This window comes from Haliotis rufescens, unplaced genomic scaffold, assembly GCF_023055435.1.
Source record: "Haliotis rufescens isolate VD_foot unplaced genomic scaffold, xgHalRufe1.0.p SCAF_1, whole genome shotgun sequence".
Lineage (NCBI taxonomy): Eukaryota > Metazoa > Mollusca > Gastropoda > Lepetellida > Haliotidae > Haliotis > Haliotis rufescens.
Genome location: NW_025963779.1, coordinates 18,952,277 through 18,973,139, shown reverse-complemented (window position 1 = coordinate 18,973,139; position 20,863 = coordinate 18,952,277). Strand labels below are relative to the sequence as shown.

The 20,863-nt window shown below is 41.9% G+C and overlaps 1 protein-coding gene across 1 annotated transcript; it reads left to right on the top strand.

Moving 5' to 3' along the window:
* Positions 1–6,647: 6,647 nt before the first annotated feature.
* On the top strand, positions 6,648–20,585 carry LOC124113371. Its single transcript, XM_046473673.2, has 2 exons — positions 6,648–7,387; positions 19,217–20,585. Exons 1-2 carry the CDS (start codon positions 6,797–6,799, stop codon positions 19,436–19,438), a joined length of 813 nt encoding a protein of 270 aa, XP_046329629.2. The 5' UTR covers positions 6,648–6,796; the 3' UTR covers positions 19,439–20,585.
* The last annotated feature ends 278 nt before the right edge of the window (positions 20,586–20,863 follow it).

The following is a 20,863-nucleotide window of genomic DNA, read 5'->3' as shown; positions in this document are numbered from 1 at the left end:
TCAAACATAGTCTTAGCATTCTGCAGTATTCGTTTGGTCAAGTAAGTTTTTCCGCTGCAAGTACCTCCAATAATGGTAATGGTAGTAGGTACTGCAAGCGGCACTGAGCATTTCGAGCTCATGTTGAACATACAGATTTGCATAAACCCTATTTTAAGCCGGTCGGGGAATGAGGGGGGCCTCTTATTTGAGCAGCCTGACGACGACGACGACGACGACGTATATTGTTTTGCGCTTCGTCTCTCACCTGTCTCACGTGTTCGTATTTAAACACGAATGGGATCAAATGGGTATGATTGATAAAACTGCGTTTAACACTCCTATCTGGAGTTTCGGGGAGAGAGATGCGCCTTAAAATCCTCAGATAAGTGTTGTGAGGATTGGGTTGCAGATACCTTCGGTTCTCATTCCGAGTGACGGGTATGCGTCCGTTCAGTCGCTTGACAATCGCTTTGACAGCTTTGATCTGTCCTCTAGTCATGCCGCGTATGTCATCGAGTGTTTCGTCATAATCATTTTGTAGAATGAGCTGTCTTAGAAAAGTATAATGCTGCAGCAAGCATCTGGCCATTCTCGATCGAAAATTACTTCTCAAATGACATGGAACTTAACAGTTCCTCCTTAAATATTGTGACAAAAACCTGGTGAAACGTTTTCAACCTTTTATTCTTTTCTAGGGTTATTTGGTTACAATACAGAGACAGAGGAGTATGTAAACTATTAGGATGTACAAAGCTTGGTTAGGTAAACAATATTTTCGCCGATGGATCTTGCAACAAAATTCCACCATTTACGTCATCGGGTATTGCGACGTGATTGTAAACTTTGAGGTGCAAGGCCCCGTTCCACAAGGCGATCGTTTTGTAGCGCAACGACAGTCGTTGGTCTAAGTTAAAGTATGTGACTTGCGTTAACCTTAACGCTACGATAATTTTGTGGAACCGACGTCTGAATTCTAAAGGTGCATCTTGTATGGTATTAAGTTGATACGTTTCAACTTTTGACGTGTTTGAAGTATTATTCTGTTAAACTCAATTGGATTATGCCGTGGATCGTGTAGGTGTCAGTCTATTCACACTCAACAGTATAATTCTAAAAAACGTTGGTTAGGTTTTTGAAATAGTTGCAGATGTATCGTGATACGAACATATCATATTGTCGTTTATCCGCACTAAACGTAGACACGATGTCTATCATAGAGTCTCTACTTCTACATGTTTGAAGCAAGAAAAATAAACAGTAAAATCCACACGTTTTGGACGTTGATTGTTGGAATTGCTTTCGTGTTGTACCGATACTGACGAGAATGTTTCTTTATAAATTGAGTGAATTCCCGGTTATAATAATCTGGTTTGTGTCCAAAGCTATCAAAAAAATCTGCGACATCGTTTTCAAAATAGAAAGCAACCCAATGGTGTCCCCTCGACCGCGTCACATCCGTGTTGACCACACATCCCCAAGCTCCATGTTGTGATGAGGAGGGTGAGGAATCTCGGGAGAACACCACGACTATGCGTCGACGAAGATACGGATCGCTCTGAATGGCACACAGCAATTCATCTGCGTTCATTTTTGTTTGTTTGTTTGATTTGTTTTGTTTGTTTGTTTTTTACTTCAGGAACACATTTCGACTTTGATCAATTTCTATATGACCGGGAACCTGGCTAGGGTTATGATATTGAACGTGTGGGTTAGGGGCTGGGTGAACTGTACTTCCAGACGGAGATTGCCGGACCGGACCAGGTTCAGATAGTCCCCATCCGTGACTGTATCTTGAAGATTGAATACGTAAAGGGCGTAGCCAGTAGAAAACTCTGTGCGTTCAATACCAAGGCCTTTGTCTTTTCGCCATGTATTGTTCCAGTCATTCAGGCTGGTGTCAGCTTCGATGTCGTCTGTCTCGAGCGGACGTCCTGGTTCACTAGTACCATTCATATAGAGACCCATGCTTTTGACAATGTCTCCTTCAAAACAGAAATGGTTGACTGTGTAGGATCCTCACACCCCATCGGCTTTAACCAGGGACACAATGAGTCGACTAGGCATGTTATTCAGAAACATATTGTTCCATGTGTAAGACAGGTGAGACGATGGGACTGATACCATTTCCACCATGGACCTCGCATATTGATAGAGTTAGTGAGTGAGTTGGGTTTAACGCCGCTTTTAACAGTATTCCGGTCATATCATGGCGTGTCAGCTTTATGTTGGAGGAAAGCCCGAAGTGATGCAGGTCTCGGACGTTTACCACTTCGGTGAAACCCACGAGCACGGGTATGGTGCTGACGAACCTAGAAACATAATCGGGACGAACCGGGATTCGAACCCACAATCATAGGTTTCTGGCGTGCCTAAGGGACGCAACTCTGCACAGCGAATCGCGGTGCCTTAGACAACTGGGCCACCCGTGCCCCCTCATATTGGTAGAGAGCATTTGTGAGCAAGGATTAATGAATGCATCATTAATTTTTTATTTACATACTTTCAAGTACACGTCTTGTAGTTCAATGTTATATTCACTGCTACTTTCTCCCGACATCAAGACGAAGGATGTGTCGGATCTGAATAGCTTGATGCCGACATCCACACCACTCACCAGGTGTCGATCGAAATTGAACACATCTTCACAAAGGGGACCGGACAGGGTCACTGACTTGCTTCCAGATATGAAAGCTCCGCGGTTGATGAGCCCATCGTTTCCACCGCCGTAAGGGTCAGGGTCATTACATCTGCCACACTGTCTCCAGTAACCGCCTCCGTGGTCTAATGGTAGAGCGTCCGCCCGCGTCATACCAAAAGACGTTAAAATGTGGTACTTGTTGTTACCCTGTCTGGCGCTCGGCATTAAGGGGCCAAAACAAGGACTGGGCTCGGAGTCAGTATACTGTGTCTGAGTGGGGTATTCATGTTAAACTGCGGCATGGTATCTCAGTGAGCTAGCACTATAAATCGGCTTCAGTCCGGACTAGTACAAGCAGCCACACACATATAGGAATATGCTTTAAGTAAACAAGTATAAAATCCCTTGGTTCATTTCAGTGATTATGTCTAATTACTGAAGATTTCAGTAATTAGACATAACCACCGAGTGAATCAGTTATTAGACATAATCACTGAAATTTTCAGTCATTAGACTTAATCACTGATTATACTTGTTTCCTGTAACATATACACGTGCATGCACGTCGCTATATAAGTGCAATAATCTTGGACGCGACGTTAAACCCCATTTCACCTCACCTCACTGTCTCCAGTATCTTTGTACAATAGTTGGCTTTGAAGCTGACTGGACTTGGCATCCATGCCATTCTCCAGAAGGGATTGCATCATGGCCTTGTAAGGATAACCCCCATTGCTCGAGCTCACCTGCTGTCCCTGTAGGTAAACACTGATCTGAGACCAAAGACTCTGCAATGTCAGGTTGACGGGTCAAACTTTCTCCTTATCAGCGAGAGGCGAATTGTCAGCATGGGTCACTCTTAGTTTGACGTGAATTCTGGTTCGACGCAAATCGACGTAATCACTACCAGCGTTGCTAATGTGGTATTCCACGTGACTGGAGTCCGTGAGACTGAGAGAGGACGAACATTGTCGTAATAATGTTGTAGGATGCTAGTTTGATAGGGATCAAGTTCAAACAAATTCAGAGAAGAAGGGAGAGCTTCTGTAAACTGCTTCTCTGTGAGTACCGACATGTTATTGGGGGAAAATGTCCTTTTTACCAACAGCTGGAGTATTGTTAAACTTCAGAGATGGCTTTTTAGTCTCTCCTTCACGACGAACTTTCTTCGTTGTGACAATTTTTTCACCTGCTTGCCTTTGTATAGCTTTGGTTCTCTTCTGTGCAGCTTCTGCTCTCTCAACCAATTCTTGGTTGCGTGACGTCACTTCTAATTTGACCGATGATCTGCTCGATTTTGACGCTGGAGGCTTTCTGGGTAGAATGGAAATGATTTGGGAACGTGGACGACCCTTCACCACTGGTGGGTTAGACCCTTTCGGTCGATTTTACTAGGATCGGCTATATACAATTTACGTTCCATAGTTTCACTCTAAAAATGGATAGCGACGCAAGACAAGTGACACGTTCACGTCTTCTTTCAGAAATGAGTGTGGCGTACCCTCTGCACACTTTATATAGATTTGAATTTCGGAGGTGTCTTTCAAAACCACTGGTATGTACCATGAGAGATGGAAATAGTAATTGGGGCCGTCTCGCAAATCAACACGTCTTAACAAAGGGACATTACCCTCTCAAACGTGAGAACTATCGCACAGATTGCACATCAGGTCTATTGTGGAATTGTTTATGTCTTTCAAGTTTAGCTTCCCAAACTTTAACTCTAATAAAGCCACCAACCACACACCTTCTAGCTGCAGGCGTTGAGATAGCTTCACTCGGAAACAATAGGGTGAATTGGGAAAGTAATCCTTGGAATCTGAACTGCTAAATAAGACATATTTATCCATGTTTAGACGATTTTCACTTCCCTTTCGGGTACCCAGCTATCGAAACTGGATGGCCAGCCAGTCCACCTCGCTAGGTAAAAGACCCTCCCTCTCTCACGCTTTATTTTCAACACTTTTTCGATGTTCCAAACTGCGTCTAAATCTATATCGACCTTCTGAAGCTCCTGTTCGTAAAATGGTCCTCGCACGGGTTCGCCATGAAAATCTTTCAATGAGTACTGTGGTATGTTCTGTAGACGTGTACGTGTGGCAATTTTGAACAATTCTTCCGTCCAACGCAAGTTGTGCTCCTTGCTAAAGGTTTTTTTCAAATAACTGATTTTCACTATATCTCCAACTTTATAGTGAAATTTGTTGATTTTTCTCTTGCTATACGTGTCAATGATGCATGTGTTATATACACGAGTCAATGATGCATGTGTCATATACACGAGTCAATGATGCATGTGTTATGTAAACGAGTCAACGTTGAAAGAGAAATGGACAGCAATGGACCAACTTAATCAGATACAGAAACCGCATCAGAATATAAAGACTATAGCTAATGCTATGATCATCCAGATATCTCAGTGAAAATCCAGCTAGCAATATTACGCTCACAGTATGCTGAAACCCCATAAACAATCACATGGGATCAATTAAGGAGTATGTCGTTGAGTCAACTATCACTACGTTAAGGTCTCAACCTTCACGATCATTTGATGAATGACATGACGCTATTCATTATTGCTCTCTGGGGTAACAAAAAGTATTCCATTTTTACAGCAAATGAATTCTCTTCATTGTCACAATACTTCTCAATTGTTATCTACGCAAATTTGCTGTCGCCGTTTTCAGTCACCGGGTAAATCACACCAGCACGTACTATTACTTGCTATTGAACTCGCGACTAGAACTCGTTGTTAGCCGATATAGGGGTGCGCACACCTCATTTCTTCACACACCTTACACGTTAACCACGCGCACGGCTATAATGTGCCTCACTCTTTTTTTCAAAATTCAGGATCCGCTTCCGCTACGGACCGACTAGTTCAGAAAGATGGGCACGCTGAGGTGTGGGCTGGCTACAATAGTTTTCCCTGAAATATTTACGGTTCCGAAACGCTACGAAATATCAAATTCAGTGTGCGTCAGGTCTACTTTTTGGATTTACAAAAAATGTTGGCGATGAAAGACCAACTCGGCAACAGTCGTGACTACATCTTCCCGTGGCAAGGGCGTTAAATGAGAAATATAGTTCAGTTTCTACCCTTGCTGGATCTAACCTGTGGCTATTACGAGCCATGTCCCTGCTATGTCCATCCTACTGACCAATCAGATTCCACCTCTCATATCACTTGCAATTGCTTCAAACAAAATGGCGGCGCCCAGTCAAGACCATCTGATCGATAATCAAAATCTATATTCTAATATAACGAGCCTTACCTCGCGAAGTGCATCAGATCACTTGAGCACCTTGATTGTAAACAATGTCATGTAAAGATTAGGAAAATATGTGTCTATGTAACTACACTGCTCGGCTGAAGGATATTGCGAAATACTGACTTATAAAAACAAATTTGGGCGTCGACCACAACTATATCATGTCGCTGCATCAGTATTCTCACAAATGAGCGTGTTCAGAAATAATCTGGTGACTAATAAGAGAAATCCACATAATGTATGCCAAGTATTGATCTAATGGTAACATCTGTGTATCCACGTTTGTGGCTGGACATCGATGCAGCGAGTTGGTATTTCAAATCCCGTGTCAACCCCGTGTCTTTGTCACCACATGGGGTACCCGTACATGTCTACAGTGTGCATAAAGTTTTTAGGTCACGAAGATGCAACCTATTAATTTAGTATGTATACATGTATATCTATTTATCTACACATATAAATCTCTATATGTATATTTGTACATCAATAATACACCACACGACAGATGTCATGCTCCAACAAAGTCACGCGTTTTTTCAAGCCGTACTCTACTTTTTAATACATGTGATGAGTCCACCCAATTTCCTTTCCGTGTTCTGGTGTAACTCAACCACCCATGCTTTCTAGAATGTGAAAATGAGGCCTCTGTTCATGGTCGATGCGATCGCTTTGATAATAAATAACCAATCGCTGCGAGGCAGGACAGCCAATGAGAGAGCGGCGGTGTATTTTGCACCTGTGGGACGGGACACGTGGTTTGTGCAGGTAATAAAGGTAATTGTACATTGCTGGGAGCGTCTACCGGTGCGATAACAACCTCCACATCACCAAGACATCTAGAGACGTCTAGAGGCGAGAGACACTTGGACTGTACCCGTGATACATTGTGTAGTATTTAACCACGATGATGAAGTTGAGTTTGGCCGTGTTGGTGTTGTGTATGGCGGCCTGTACCGCAGACATGTCCTATGAAGTAAACACCACTAACACTTACGTGGAATTTATGACAAAATCGCTAATGGCCTCCAAACAGAGCAACATTTCCAAAGACGAAAATAAACTGACTGTAATGTTCGCGGATCTTCAGCAGGTCAAAGCTGATAATGCTACAATTGCTGGCCTAAACAACACTCTGCCTGCAGCAATGTTCACGTTTGGAAGTGAGACAGACGAGACTGCAGAGACTAACGTAAACATTACTTTTAAGCGTCTGGTAGGCACTGCGCCTGTCTTTGAAGGAACGTTCAAGGTGAACATTGAATTGTTTACCAAGGGCGGTAACATCGCAATAGACGGGGAAAATACGACAGTGATGGAGGGAGACGTGAGAGTGGTTGTGGAGATGGCGAACATGACGTTTGCGGACACTGCTGCCACCTTGAAGCTGATGCTAAACATTAAAGGACCTGCCACCCCGGCAGCGTTGACACCTGCGGGGACAGATGGGGTCGCCTACAATCTCGGGGATGGGGGCGCTGTCAGACTCTCCAAGAAGGTGAGTGATGTGGCAATGCTTAATGTGTTAGACTAGATGTCATAGATTCTTGAAACGGCCACCGTGACGGGATATTACAGTGAGTGAGTGAGTGTGTGAGTGAAAGAGTGAGTGAGTGAGTGAGTGAGTGAGTGAGTGAAAGAGTGAGTGAAAGAGTGAGTGAGTGAGTGAGTGAGTGAGTGAGTTAACGCTGCAGCAAGATTGATTACAGCTATATCGCGGCGGCCTGTAACTATTCAAGTCTGGACCAAGCAAAACACGTCATCAAGAGCCGGAAACACACAATGAGCCAAGTCACCAAGTTGGACCAACCGATCCTCTATAGTCGCCTCTCACGACACACGGTGTTGTCTGTGCATTCTTGGTGAATTGTGTTGTCTGTCCGTTTATTGATGGCTGATTGTGTTGTCTGTGCTTTGATTGTTGGTTGATTCAGTTGTCTGTGCGTTGATTAGTGCCTGATTATGTTGTCTGTGCTTTGATTAGTGTCTGATTGTGTTGTCTGTGCTTTGATTAGTGTCTGATTGTGTTGTCTGTGCTTTGATTAGTCGTTGATTATGTTGTCTGTGCTTTGATAAGTGTCTGATTATGTTGTCTGTGCTTTGATTAGTGTCTGATTGTGTTGTATGTGCTTTGATTAGTGGTTGATTATGTTGTTTCTGCATTGATTGATGTTTGATAATGTATATTCATTGATTAGTGGTTGATTGTGTTGTCTGTTCATTGATTGACGGTTGGTCGTGTTGTCTGTGCTTTGATTAGTGGCTGATTATGTTGTTTGTGCTATGATAAGTAGTTAATTGTGTTGTTTTTGCATTGATTAGTGGCTGATTGTGTTGTATGTGCATTGATTGCGGGAAAGGAGAATTGTATTGTCTGTGCTTTGAATGTTGGTCCAGTTGTCAAGATCTGTTAAGATAGACAACAGTATATTTTAGTTGCCGAGGTCTGTCCAGGTAGGTAAAAGCATGTTAAGGTTGTCAAGATCTGTTCGGGTAGACAACAGTATATTTCAGTTGCCGTGGTCTGTCCAGGTAGGTAAAGCATGTTAAGGTTGTCAAGATCTGTTCGGGTAGACAACAGTATATTTCAGTTGCCGAGGTCTGTCCAGGTAGGGAAAATCATGTTAAGGTTGTCAGACCTGTTCAGATAGACAACAGTATATTTCAGTTGCCGAGGTCTGTCCAGGTAGGTAAAAGCATGTTAATATTGTCAAGACCTGTTCGGGTAGACAACAGTATATTTTAGTTGCCGAGGTCTGTCCAGGTAGGTAAAAGCATATTAAGGTTGTCAAGATCTGTTCGGGTAGACAACAGTATATTTTAGTTGCCGAGGTCTGTCCAGGTAGGTAAAAGCATGTTAAGGTTGTCAAGATCTGTTCGGGTAGACAACAGTATATTTCAATTACCGAGGTCTGTCCAGGTAGGTAAAAGCATGTTAAGGTTGTCAAGACCTGTTCGGGTAGACAACAGTATATTTCAGTTGCCGAGGTCTGTCCAGGTAGGGAAAAGCATTTTAAGGTTGTTAAGACCTGTTCGGGTAGACAACAGTATATTTTAGTTGCCGAGGTCTATCCAGGTAGAGAAAGGCATGTTAAGGTTGTTAAGACCTGTTCGGGTAGACAACAGTATTATAGGTTTGTATCTACTGTATCAATAACTCAGATAACTGTATCTCAAGGCTGGCATTTATTTATTCGTTTAAAATAATTATCATCTACAATCTTGACCTACTTATATATATTGGTATCTCCTCATCTTCCCGAGGAAAGGGAGTAAACTGACTATGAAAGTCCAGTTTCCACCCTTGACGAACTAGACCAGAATTTTTGGGTTCGATCGTAGCGCAACCAGTGGCTATTGCGAGTTATGTCCATCCTATTGACCAATCAGATTCCACCTCTGATATAATTTGCATTTGTTTCAATCAAAATTGCGGCGCCAAGTGAAAGCGATCCGATCGGTAATCAAGCTTTATATCGTAATAACGGGCCTTACTTCGCGAAATGCATCAAATCAATTTGCACCTTGATTACAAACTTGAAAAGATTTGGAAAATATCTGTTGACGCTAAGTTGACGGTACACATGTTTTGCAAATCCTGCAGTCGACCGAAATCTGCACGGCAGTTTACGAACCGGATGTTGATTTCGTAACGCGATTTTGATTGGACTATATATAGACTCGTTTGTCCAACCAAAATGTAACACCATAATTGCAGCCTAGTTCGACAAGGAAGGAACTGGAATTTTATAGTCAGTTAACTCCCTTGCCTCGGGAAGATGGTATCTCCTGTACATTAAATAACTCAGATAACTGTATCTCAAGGCTGACATTTGTTTAAACGTTTGAAAGAATTATCATCTTCAATCATTATATATATAAAAGAAGAAGATAAAATTGAAACATATTTGGGAACAATTCGAGTTGTCATCATTAAGAGAATGTCTTTGTGTGTGTGTGTGTGTGTGTGTCCTTATTGCGTTACATTGTAAAATGTGTTTAGATCCTAAACACAAAACTAAACATGTTCCCTGTCTCATAATTGCAAGCGTTTAGGCCTAAACAAGGTTAGGACTCCTTTTAACAGCTGAACGTGTTTAGGGTCTAAATGTTGGAAAGATCCGTATCACTCCCTGGGGAATTCTGAGAGCGTTGCGGTTCAGGGTCTCTATGTATGTATGTATGTGTGTGTGTGTGTGTGTGTGTGTGTGTGTGTGTGTGTGTGTGTGTGTGTGTGTGTGTGTGTGTGTGTGTGTGTGTGTGTGTGTGCGTGCGTGCGTGCGTGCGTGCGTGCGTGCGTGCGTGCGCGCGCGCGCGTGTGTGTGTGTGTGTGTGTGTTTGCGTGTGTGCGTGCGTGCGTGCGTGCGTGCGTGCGTGCATGTATGTATGTATGTATGTAATATTTATATCATGCGTTCATGCATGGTACTTTTCATCTTCTAAATATCCTACATAACTTAGGGTAGCTTGATCAACGATATAGTACAAACCCCAAAGAGCTGTTTCATAAAATAATAAAACAAATATTAATTTTCCCTTTAAGAATAGCCGAATTATCTATTTTCCAAAGTGTCGGTATTTTTAACCCAATCTGCATCAATTGTCTGTTACTATTATTGTAAACACATTGATTTTCTGTATGATTACCATGGTAACGGAAATATGTCATTATGACCCCGCGCTGGCTTGACACAATACGGCTGTCTGTCTCATGGCAGTTGACGTTATATGGTGGTGATATCAGACATAACGCCCTCACACATGGGACGATCAGAAAACAACTCATCTGTAATAACATGTCACGGCTTAATCGTGTTTTCTAAGTCACGTGAGCGGCGTGTTGGTATATAAATAAAGGTAAAGACTGGAAGTATAATTGACCTGTCACAATCATATTTATTTATTTATTTATTTATTTATTTATTTATTTATTTATTTATTTATTTATTTATTTATTTATTTATTTATTTATTTATTCATTCATTCATTCATTCATTCATTCATTCATTCATTCATTCATTCATTCATTCATTCATTCATTTATATTCTTGATTGTGATTATATTCAGTGCAAATACGGTGAGAAATTGCTCAGCTGGAAGAGTGAAAATAAATGAATGGCCTCCCTGACGGTTTCTCGTTTCTTGCATAACCGTCCTTCTCTGACGCCCAAATAGTTTTTTTGCAAAAAATAGTATTATGACCCACATGATTGAGTAGCCCAGTGGTTAAAGCGTTCGTTCGTCAGGCTCGCTGACTTGGTTGATGCATGTCATCGATTCCAATTTCGTGGATCGATGCTAATGATATCAATCACTGGATTGTCTGGTCCAGACTCGATTATTTACAGACCGCCATCATATAGCTGGAATATTGCTGAATGTGGCGTTAAACAATAATCAAACAAAACTTTTGATAACCTTTACACTGACTGATGATAACCATTATTGTAAGATTCTTACGTGGGTATTATGTTCTTAGCATGTTGTTCACAGTTCTTCTAAGAATACTTTTATTACAATTCAAATGCATATCTTGGGTGACGACTGTAACTTGTTACATGATGGTGACAGTGACAATGCATGATCAGATATTGCCATATATGTATGATTGATGGAGATGCATATTTTCAGTTGTTTAGGTTCTAAAAGCTATCGTTTCACAGCCCACTACCTAAACACAACGTCCACCTAATCTAAACATGTTGAAACATGTTATACACTGTGTTTATTCCCTCTAGTTAAATCTAGAGAGATTGTCGATTATGTCGATATATTTTTTTGGACTGGACGTTATCAAACACAGCGCATTAATTATTAAGTTATATTGATATTCTTGGGAACCACATGGCCATGAGTCATCGTGTATCGGAGAGCACCGCACTGGGTTTAATACTGGTTGCCACGGTATACAATGCAGGCACTGCACGAGGAAGCTAAACAAAATAAATGCTCTTTTTATGATCTTTGCAATCCACATATTTATTTGACTTCATATAGATTTTAGCCCGCGGTTCCGAATATCGGACCTAAAATAAGGCTAACAACGGATATCACTTGCTTGACTCGCACTGGAAAAGTAATTAACTATCGGGCAAATGTAATCTCGCATCTTTAATATATTGGCTGTGACGTGCTGTTCCCCCTCTGTTCCCTTTTTAGAACAGGTTTATAAGAAAGCACACTTATGGAAATAATGGAGTGATGGAAATCACTTGTTGCCATGGCGACAATTATCACCGTGACAACGGGATACAGTAATTTCCTATCGATGCTTCCCAATTGCGTGGAGTCGGAGATTTCGATCAGTAATATAACAAAGCGCGAAAAAAGAATGCTGCACGTCAACCACGATTCCTAATTGTGAAATATTGACAAAATCTCCGAAAATGACAAAACACTCTTCCATAATTGATCAAAGTATTAAAGAGGTATTACATGTATGTGTTGCCAGATTTAGACCAACAAATAGAATCAATACACACGTTATGGGTGTACGTTTTCGACGTATTGTGTCCGTTGATTTCGTATTTTGCATGTCAGCTGTATCAATTGTAAAAAGATTTCTTGCACTGCGTCTCAATTTCAGAAACAATAAAAATTCAACATTGTATTTTGTTTGTTTTGAGAGAGTATCAAACAATCTCTCAAGAAGGAAAGTCTGTTCCCAACACAGAACACATGTTGTTTCAATGTGTTTTGCGCACTGACGTTAGGAAATTAAATGGCCAGACCGCATCACAGCGTTGGCCTTATTGCGTTACATTGTAAAATGTGTTTAGATCCTAAACACAAAACTAAACATGTTCCCTGTGTCATAATTTCAAAGCGTTTAGGCCTAAACAAGGTTAGGATTCTGTTTAACAGCTAAACGTGTTTAGGGTCTAAATGTGGGAAAGATCCGTATCACTTCCTGGGGGATTCTGAGAGCGTTGCAGTTCAGGGTCTCTATGTATGTATGTATGTTTGTATGTATGTATACTGAGTCAAATTAAAAACTTCACATTTTTAAAAGTAATCCCATATATGATATACAACGGACAAATGTATCAGAGAAGGTAATTTTTAATCATTAATGTCCAAAGAAGGATTTCAATTAACGGTGGTAACCATAATTTGTTCCAAGCACCTACGGTATTCGGTAATGACATCAACAGTTTAAATCATAAGTCCCAAGCACGAGAATCAGTAGCGTGTATGGCCACCATGTGCATTGACAACTGCCACACAACGCCTCCGCATGGACCTTGTGATGCTTGTGAACACATGATTGGGAAGACGACGCCGTTGTTGCTGCAAAATGGTGCCAAGATCTTGCAACTTCTGTGGTTGGTTCTGGAGAGTGCGCAGACTTCTGCCAAGAGCATCCCAGACGTGTTCGATGGGATTGAGGTCGGGAGACCTTGACTGCCAGTCCATGACGTTGACTCCCGCATTCTGAAGGAAATTCCTTGTCAAAATTGCTGTGTGGTGCCTGGCATTGTCGTATTGGAAGATCAAACTGGGTCCATGTGCTGACATAAAAGGCAGAAGTTCTGGTGCCAGTACCTGGTCGCGGTAAGCAGCAGCGTTGAGGTTGCCACGGATGACAGGAAGCCTGGAACGTGCATTGCCACAGAAAGCACCCCACACAATGACACTTCCGCCTCGAAATCTGTCAACTTCCTGTACACAACACTGGGCGTAACGTTCATGACGGCGCCTCCACACCCTCCCCCTACCATCAGCAAATCGAAGATTAAATCGGGATTCATCACTGAAGAAGACTTGATTCCAATTCCTCTGAGTCAATCGTAAGTGTCGCCGTGCCCACAATTGACGTTGACGTCTGTGTAATTGAGTCAGAATCGGAGGTGAGCAGTTCTCAGACGGTTTCGAACAGTTTGCGCACTCAGTCTACCCCTAAACAGTTTATTTCTGGTTGATGTAGCCGTCAAAAATCGGTTACGGATGTGACGTAAGACAATCTGACGATCCTCTGCATGTGACGTCACACGTGATCGACCTGGCCGAGGGCGATCAGCGGTGGTACCCGTTTGCTGTAGACGCGTCTGCAAATCATAAACAGTCCGTCGACTTCAACCCATCGTCCTTGCGACTTCAGATACGGACGTTCCCGTCTGCAACATGCCGATGGCACGTTCACGTTGCACATTTGAAAGGCGTGGCATGACAAATGGCCGTAAAGACTTTTGTTTTCTTGTGTTGTATGTTGTATGTATGTATGGCCGCAGTACCACGTGACCTCTCTTGGACCCACAATTATGAGACCACGGCTAGATGCACTTCTACACAACAGTCAGCCACTTGTGACATGCCGGCCTGGAAATATAAAATCATCCACTTTCTTCCCCCTCCAATACATATTTTACAAACTCTACGAAGAGCTACATATCAGGTCGTGGGAAATTACAAAATTTCACGGTCAATGACAACCGACCGAAACAGTGTCACGTGTATTAGGTGATAGATTAGAGAGAAATGAAAAATAACCGACGTCATCAGGGCGTCCTGGAGTGTTCAGGTGAGCTGTCGCTGATATTGGCAATCCTAGGTTTTTTCAGTTTAAACATATAGTATTCTCATGAAAAGGATTCGACACAATTATCACAACCTAGGTCGCCCCCTCCCATAGATTTACATGTATGCATATTTACAATGGATACATTTAATAACGTAAGCTTACGGTAGACGCAGCGATAAGGCTGCCTCGGTGCTTTATGGGTGTAATGTAATGTAGTACTATGTTAACGACAAGGTAGTCTGTACAGGTGAATCCTCCTACTGAAACGTCTAAGGCGCCAATACTATTCTCAGTCTTCTAGTCCCTGGTTGTAGTGGAACTATTGTTGTTGTCGTTTGTTTGTTGTTTAACGCCGCACTCAACAATATTCCAGCTGTAAATAATCGAGTCTGAACCAGACAATCCGGTGATTGAGAATATTCCAGCTGTAAATAATCGAGGCTGAACGAGACAATCCGGTGATTGACATCATGAGCATCGATCCACACATTTGAGATACAATGACATGCATCAACCAAGTCAGCGAGCCTGACCACCCGATCCCGTTAGTCGCCTCTAACGACAAGCATAGGATGGCTGAAGACCTTTCCTACCCCGGATCCTCACGGGTCAGTGGGATTATTGATGTCAATGTCAAAGTTTTACGAAATCCACGGCGTCGGGGTACGATGCAATGCCTGGACTCAGTTGCGGTTACAATATCGTTGTGCTGCTCCCTATACACACTTATGATATTGACTTGTCACTACACAGAGCTGCAGGCTGTACAATAGTGTTTTTCTAATTGATTCCCGATTCGAAACATGCCGCACTAACAACCCTGCTATGATGTACATTAATCGTAATCCCAGAAAAACTGCATCATGATTCGTTTGCTAGAACACTTTCATATATGTGTACTTATATTTTCGATCATGCAACCTTCTTTATACTTATCGGGTTGGAATACTCGAGAGGGTACATAATTTTTGCTGTCATTGCCAATCGCAAAGGCGGAGAAAAAAATGTCAGGTTTCCAGCTCGATAAACAAATATATTGTAGCACGATCTCAAATATAAGACTTAGTGTTCTTATTTGAAAGCAAATATCCTAGGAAGTGAAGCATATCTCATGTTTCTTTCGACCAGGACGGACCGCGTCCGTGATCTAGTGGAAGAACGTCCGTCCGGGTTTCGATCCCCAGCCGCGTCATACCAAAAGAGGATTAAATATGGTACTTGTTGTTACCCTGTCTGGCGCTCGGCATTAAGGGGCTAAACAAGGACTGGTCGTCTCGGAGTCAGTATACAATGTCTGAGTGGGGTATTCATGTTAAACTGCGGCATAGTATCTCAGTGAGCTAGCACTATAAATCGGCCCCAGGCCAGACCAGTACAAGCAGCCACACACACACACACACACACACACACGTGCATGCACGTCGCTATATAAGTGCAATAATCTTGGACGCGATCTATATTTACCCCGTGGTCAACTATTGGTTTGCTTGCTCCTGAAACGATTTGGAAGGACGCTGTAGCATAACTATAGTGTTAGCCATGACGTACTTCCTTACACTGTAGATCCCAAACACAAAAAACCCGTTTCTTGTCCCATAATGTTTGCGTGTTTTGGTCAAAACCTGTTTAGGATTGTGTTTAACAGCTAACCCTGTTTAGGGTCTTAATGTGGGAAAGACCCAAGGATAATACACAATTAAATCAATTTTGTCGTAAACATGTTTACATTCTACACATGATTAAACTCTAACCATATTTAGAATTTAAACATGTTTAGATTTTACACATGCTTAGACTATGGGGATTGTTGTGTTTGGGTGTTGTTTAGGCTGTGGGTACCTTCCCGAGCCAAGAGAGTAAACTGACTTTAAAAGTTCTTTTTCCACCCTTGCCGAACAAGTCTGGAATTCTTAGGCTCGACCGTAGCGCCACCAGTGGTTATTACGAATTATGTCTCTTCTAAGCCTCTCCTATGGACCAATCAGATTCCACCTCTCTTATCACTTGCATTTGTTTCAAACAAGACGATCTGATATACATCGCGAAGTGCATCAAATCACGTGAGACCTTGATTAAAAACATGAAAATATTTGGAAAGTATCTGTTGACAACGAATTGGCGAATCCTGCAAATCCTGCAATCGACCGAAATCTCTAAGACAGTTTACGAACCGAATTTCGATTTCGTTGCGCGATTTTGATTGGACTGTGCATAAACTCGTTAGTCCAGCCAAAATGTAACTCCATAATACCAACCTATCTGTATTTCGTTTAGGATTTAAACACCTTCATTAACATGTTTAGATTTATATATGTCTTGTATGTGTTACATTCTAAACCTATTTTTACATTGTACTCATACATGTACCATGTTTGTTGGGGACATGTTTGACAGAGCTGTGCACAGTTGCGTCCCTTAGTTGTGTCAGAATCCGCCGTTTCCTTTAGTTTGATTCTCGATTTCACTATACTATTTCCTGCCCTATACACCAAAGTCTGAAAACTTTATTATCATTAACTATCATTGAAAGAGACGTTAAACCAGTCCCCATGCGTGAATTACCTATACGCGTGTACCTGCACTTTGGGCTGTCGTTGCTATGGTGACATGCACTCACTGAGTCATTGAGTGTAACCAATACCCACCATATGTCGCTGTACGTGTGTTATCCCTCGATGCCAACAACGTGGCCACAGCTGCCATTCTATGTAAACCATGCATATGATATTCGGCATACGAATACTGGTATAGCATGAGTGTCTATTGGAGGCATTAGCCACACTGCTGCAGTATCTCGGTCATGTTACAACAGATGTAACTCTTTTGTATTGCCATATGTTGATGAGAAATATTACACACCAAAAATGCATGACACACATGAATGCATTTTCCAAGCTCAGCACAGTAAAATGGTGGGGTGGGGGTCAATATAGTCTCATATCAAGGGACAAGGTAAGCTGCGGTTATCCTATCCCCTAATTTGTTCCTCTTTATATCAGTTTCTATATATGTCACTGCTGGGCGCTACGGATCGTCCCATATAAAACGTTAGCGGGTGTTAGCGGATGCAGCACACTTCTACATCTCCGATTAGCTGTAAGTCGTAAATTATATTTTAAAATCTATATACCAGTCTCTTCTTTAATCACTTACCTCCAAATACATATGCTATACTAGTATTATTCTAGTATGTCTTCGAAAATGAACATTTAACATTTGACATTGAACTATCGACCTCTGGTGTTGTATCGTTGTCAGATACTGACATCTTGACATTGAATTATCGACCGTCTAGTGTTGTATCTTTGTCAGAAACTGCCATCTTGACATTGAACTATCGACCTCTGGTGTTGTATCTTTGTCAGATACTGACATCTTCACATTGAATTATCGACCGTCTAGTGTTGTATCGTTGTCAGATACTGACATCTTGACATTGAACTATCGACCTCTGGTGTTGTATTGTTGTCAGAAACTGCCATCTTGACATTGAACTATCGACCTCTAGTGTTGTATCGTTGTCAGATACTGACATCTTGACGTTGAACAAACGACCTCTGGTGTTGTATCTTTGTCAGATGCTGACATCTTGACACTGAACTATCGACCCTCTAGTGTTTTACTGTTGTCAGAAACTGCCATCTTGACGTTGATCAATCGACCTCTGGTGTTGTATCGTTGTCAGATACTGACATCTTGACACTGAACTATCGACCTCTAGTGTTGTATCTTTGTCAGATACTGCCATCTTGACATTGAACTATCGACCTCTGGTGTTGTATCTTTGTCAGATACTGACATCTTGACATTGAACTATCGACCTCTGGTGTTGTATCGTTGTCAGATACTGACATCTTGACATTGAATTATCGACCGTCTAGTGTTGTATCTTTGTCAGATACTGACATCTTCACATTGAACTATCGACCTCTGGTGTTGTATCGTTGTCAGATACTGACATCTTGACATTGAACTATCGACCTCTAGTGTTGTTTCGTTGTCAGATACTGACATCTTGACATTGAACTATCGACCCTCTAGTGTTTTACTGTTGTCAGAAACTGCCATCTTGACGTTGAACAAACGACCTCTGGTGTTGTATCTTTGTCAGATGCTGACATCTTGACACTGAACTATCGACCCTCTAGTGTTTTACTGTTGTCAGAAACTGCCATCTTGACGTTGATCAATCGACCTCTGGTGTTGTATCGTTGTCAGATACTGACATCTTGACATTGAACTATCGACCTCTAGTGTTGTATCTTTGTCAGATACTGCCATCTTGACATTGAACTATCGACCTCTGGTGTTGTATCGTTGTCAGATACTGACATCTTGACATTGAATTATCGACCGTCTAGTGTTGTATCGTTGTCAGATACTGACATCTTGACATTGAACTATCGACCTCTGGTGTTGTATCTTTGTCAGATACTGACATCTTGACATTGAGTTATCGACCGTCTAGTGTTGTATCGTTGTCAGATATTGACATCTTGACACTGAACTATCGACCCTCTAGTGTTTTACTGTTGTCAGATACTGACATCTTGACATTGAACTATCGACCCTCTGGTGTTGTATCTTTGTCAGATACTGACATCTTGACATTGAATTATCGACCGTCTAGTGTTGTATCGTTGTCAGATACTGACATCTTGACATTGAACTATCGACCCTCTGGTGTTGTTTTCAAATGTATATTGTTTATATTGTCAAATGTTTAATCAATAAAGCGAAAGTATGTGATGTGTGTTTTGTGAAATAATAGTCCTCTTTTAGATTCAATATTTGTCTTGTTACAGGTGATGAAGGGCGCTGACTATGAGGCTGTGACTCCGATGATGTCTGGTAACGACTTCAGCTTCAGCCTCCCTAAAGGTTCCCCCGTGAAATACAGCTTCTTCCTCAAGCTGGCTGATGCGAAGATGGCTGATGCGGATGGTGATGACCCCAGTGCTGCTGCTGCAGTCACCCCGCTCCTGGTCACGTGGGTCGTGGCCGCCGCCTGTAAACTTCTGTTTTAATGCTTTACGGTCTTTGTCAGGCTCTCCGCCCATCTGTCCCGTGCCTTACTTGAATTGGGCGTTACTAGGAAACGGTTGAAATATAAGCTTTAAATACAGCAAGTTAAACAATGTTTTACGTCATTTCCGTATGCCCTGTGTATCGTCGAATACGTTTATATGCAATGATAACCCAATGATTTTTGACACGCCCTAAAAGGCCAGATTACATCTAGTAGTGCAAAGGTAGTGGCCTGTATCTGTATTTTTTTAATGTGAGGTACTTGGTGTTCCGGAGGGATGGATAGAACACAGGCTGTATCACGTGGTCAGTCAAGACACGAGTTGTCCATCTGATTTGTCTTTAGAGAACACAGTCGTGATTAATGTTGCCCTTGTATGACAACAAGTATTGTATGTCTTTCATGTTCTTTTCACATTTAGTACCATCCTCGGCACTGCAGGGACTTGTTTATATTCGTCTTGATTATAAGGAGTCTGCGTGTTTCAGCTGTGTGTTTGAGTATATCTGCTCCCATGACGGACTATGTACTCGAGGAGTCAGACACTATGACAATAACAGCTTGTTTGAAATCCTGTAAATGTAGCTTGTAGATAGACAGACACATAAACGTCATCTTGTGAGTTGGGCATAATGCTTTGAATGTGGTCACTGTTGAACCTCGTCATGCCGAAAACGTTTCGGTAGGCACCTCGTTAATTCGGAAACCTTTCTGTTCGGACGATTCGGAAGGAAAGACAACTGTGGTTCCAGTGTGGGAGATATGGTCATGAGTTCTGTGAAACTGCGAACTCCTCCTTGGTTTACTTCTATTTCTTACTAATTGCCCCCCCCCCCCCCTGGTCTTTCGATAATATTGCAGTTAACATTAAACACGAATGGGTGAAAGCAACCTACAATATTGACACTATAGATCATAAATCTCACGGAGAAGATCTCCTGTTGCGGTGTATTTTAGGCTTAATACACGTTAGGTTGTGGTATGAAGCCACGGCATCCTCAATATTACAAACCTGTTGATTATTATTAGTTATACGTTAACAATTCATAAACCACGTGATTTTATTTGTTCACCATGTTTTGTTTTGAGTATACACTTATTTCTTATGACCTTTCTACACCAATAAACATTGTATATACAAATAATACATTGTTTGTTATCAGCAGCTGTAGTAGTTTCTTGCTTGGAAACAAAACGGTAAACGTGATATGACTGAATGATGACGGTGAGTGGTTACTTCCGGCCTCTCATGTCGACAATCCGCTCGGTTCAGCTCGGGTTATCCCGTGGCTTGTGAAATTGAAACCATTCCGTTCCATTCGTCACCACTCGCCCCTTTCCGTAACCTGCAAGAAGACTCGTCCCCCTATTGATGAATGTTATGTGAGAAAATACGACAAACCAATCAGAATGCGCGTAAGAT

Coding starts and splice junctions, on each gene's coding strand:
- LOC124113371 (XM_046473673.2), top strand. CDS start 6,797: ATGATGAAGTTGAGTTTGGCCGTGTTGGTGTTGTGTATGGCGGCCTGT. Junction 7,388..19,216: donor CTGTCAGACTCTCCAAGAAG/GTGAGTGATGTG, acceptor GTCTTGTTACAG/GTGATGAAGGGCGCTGACTA.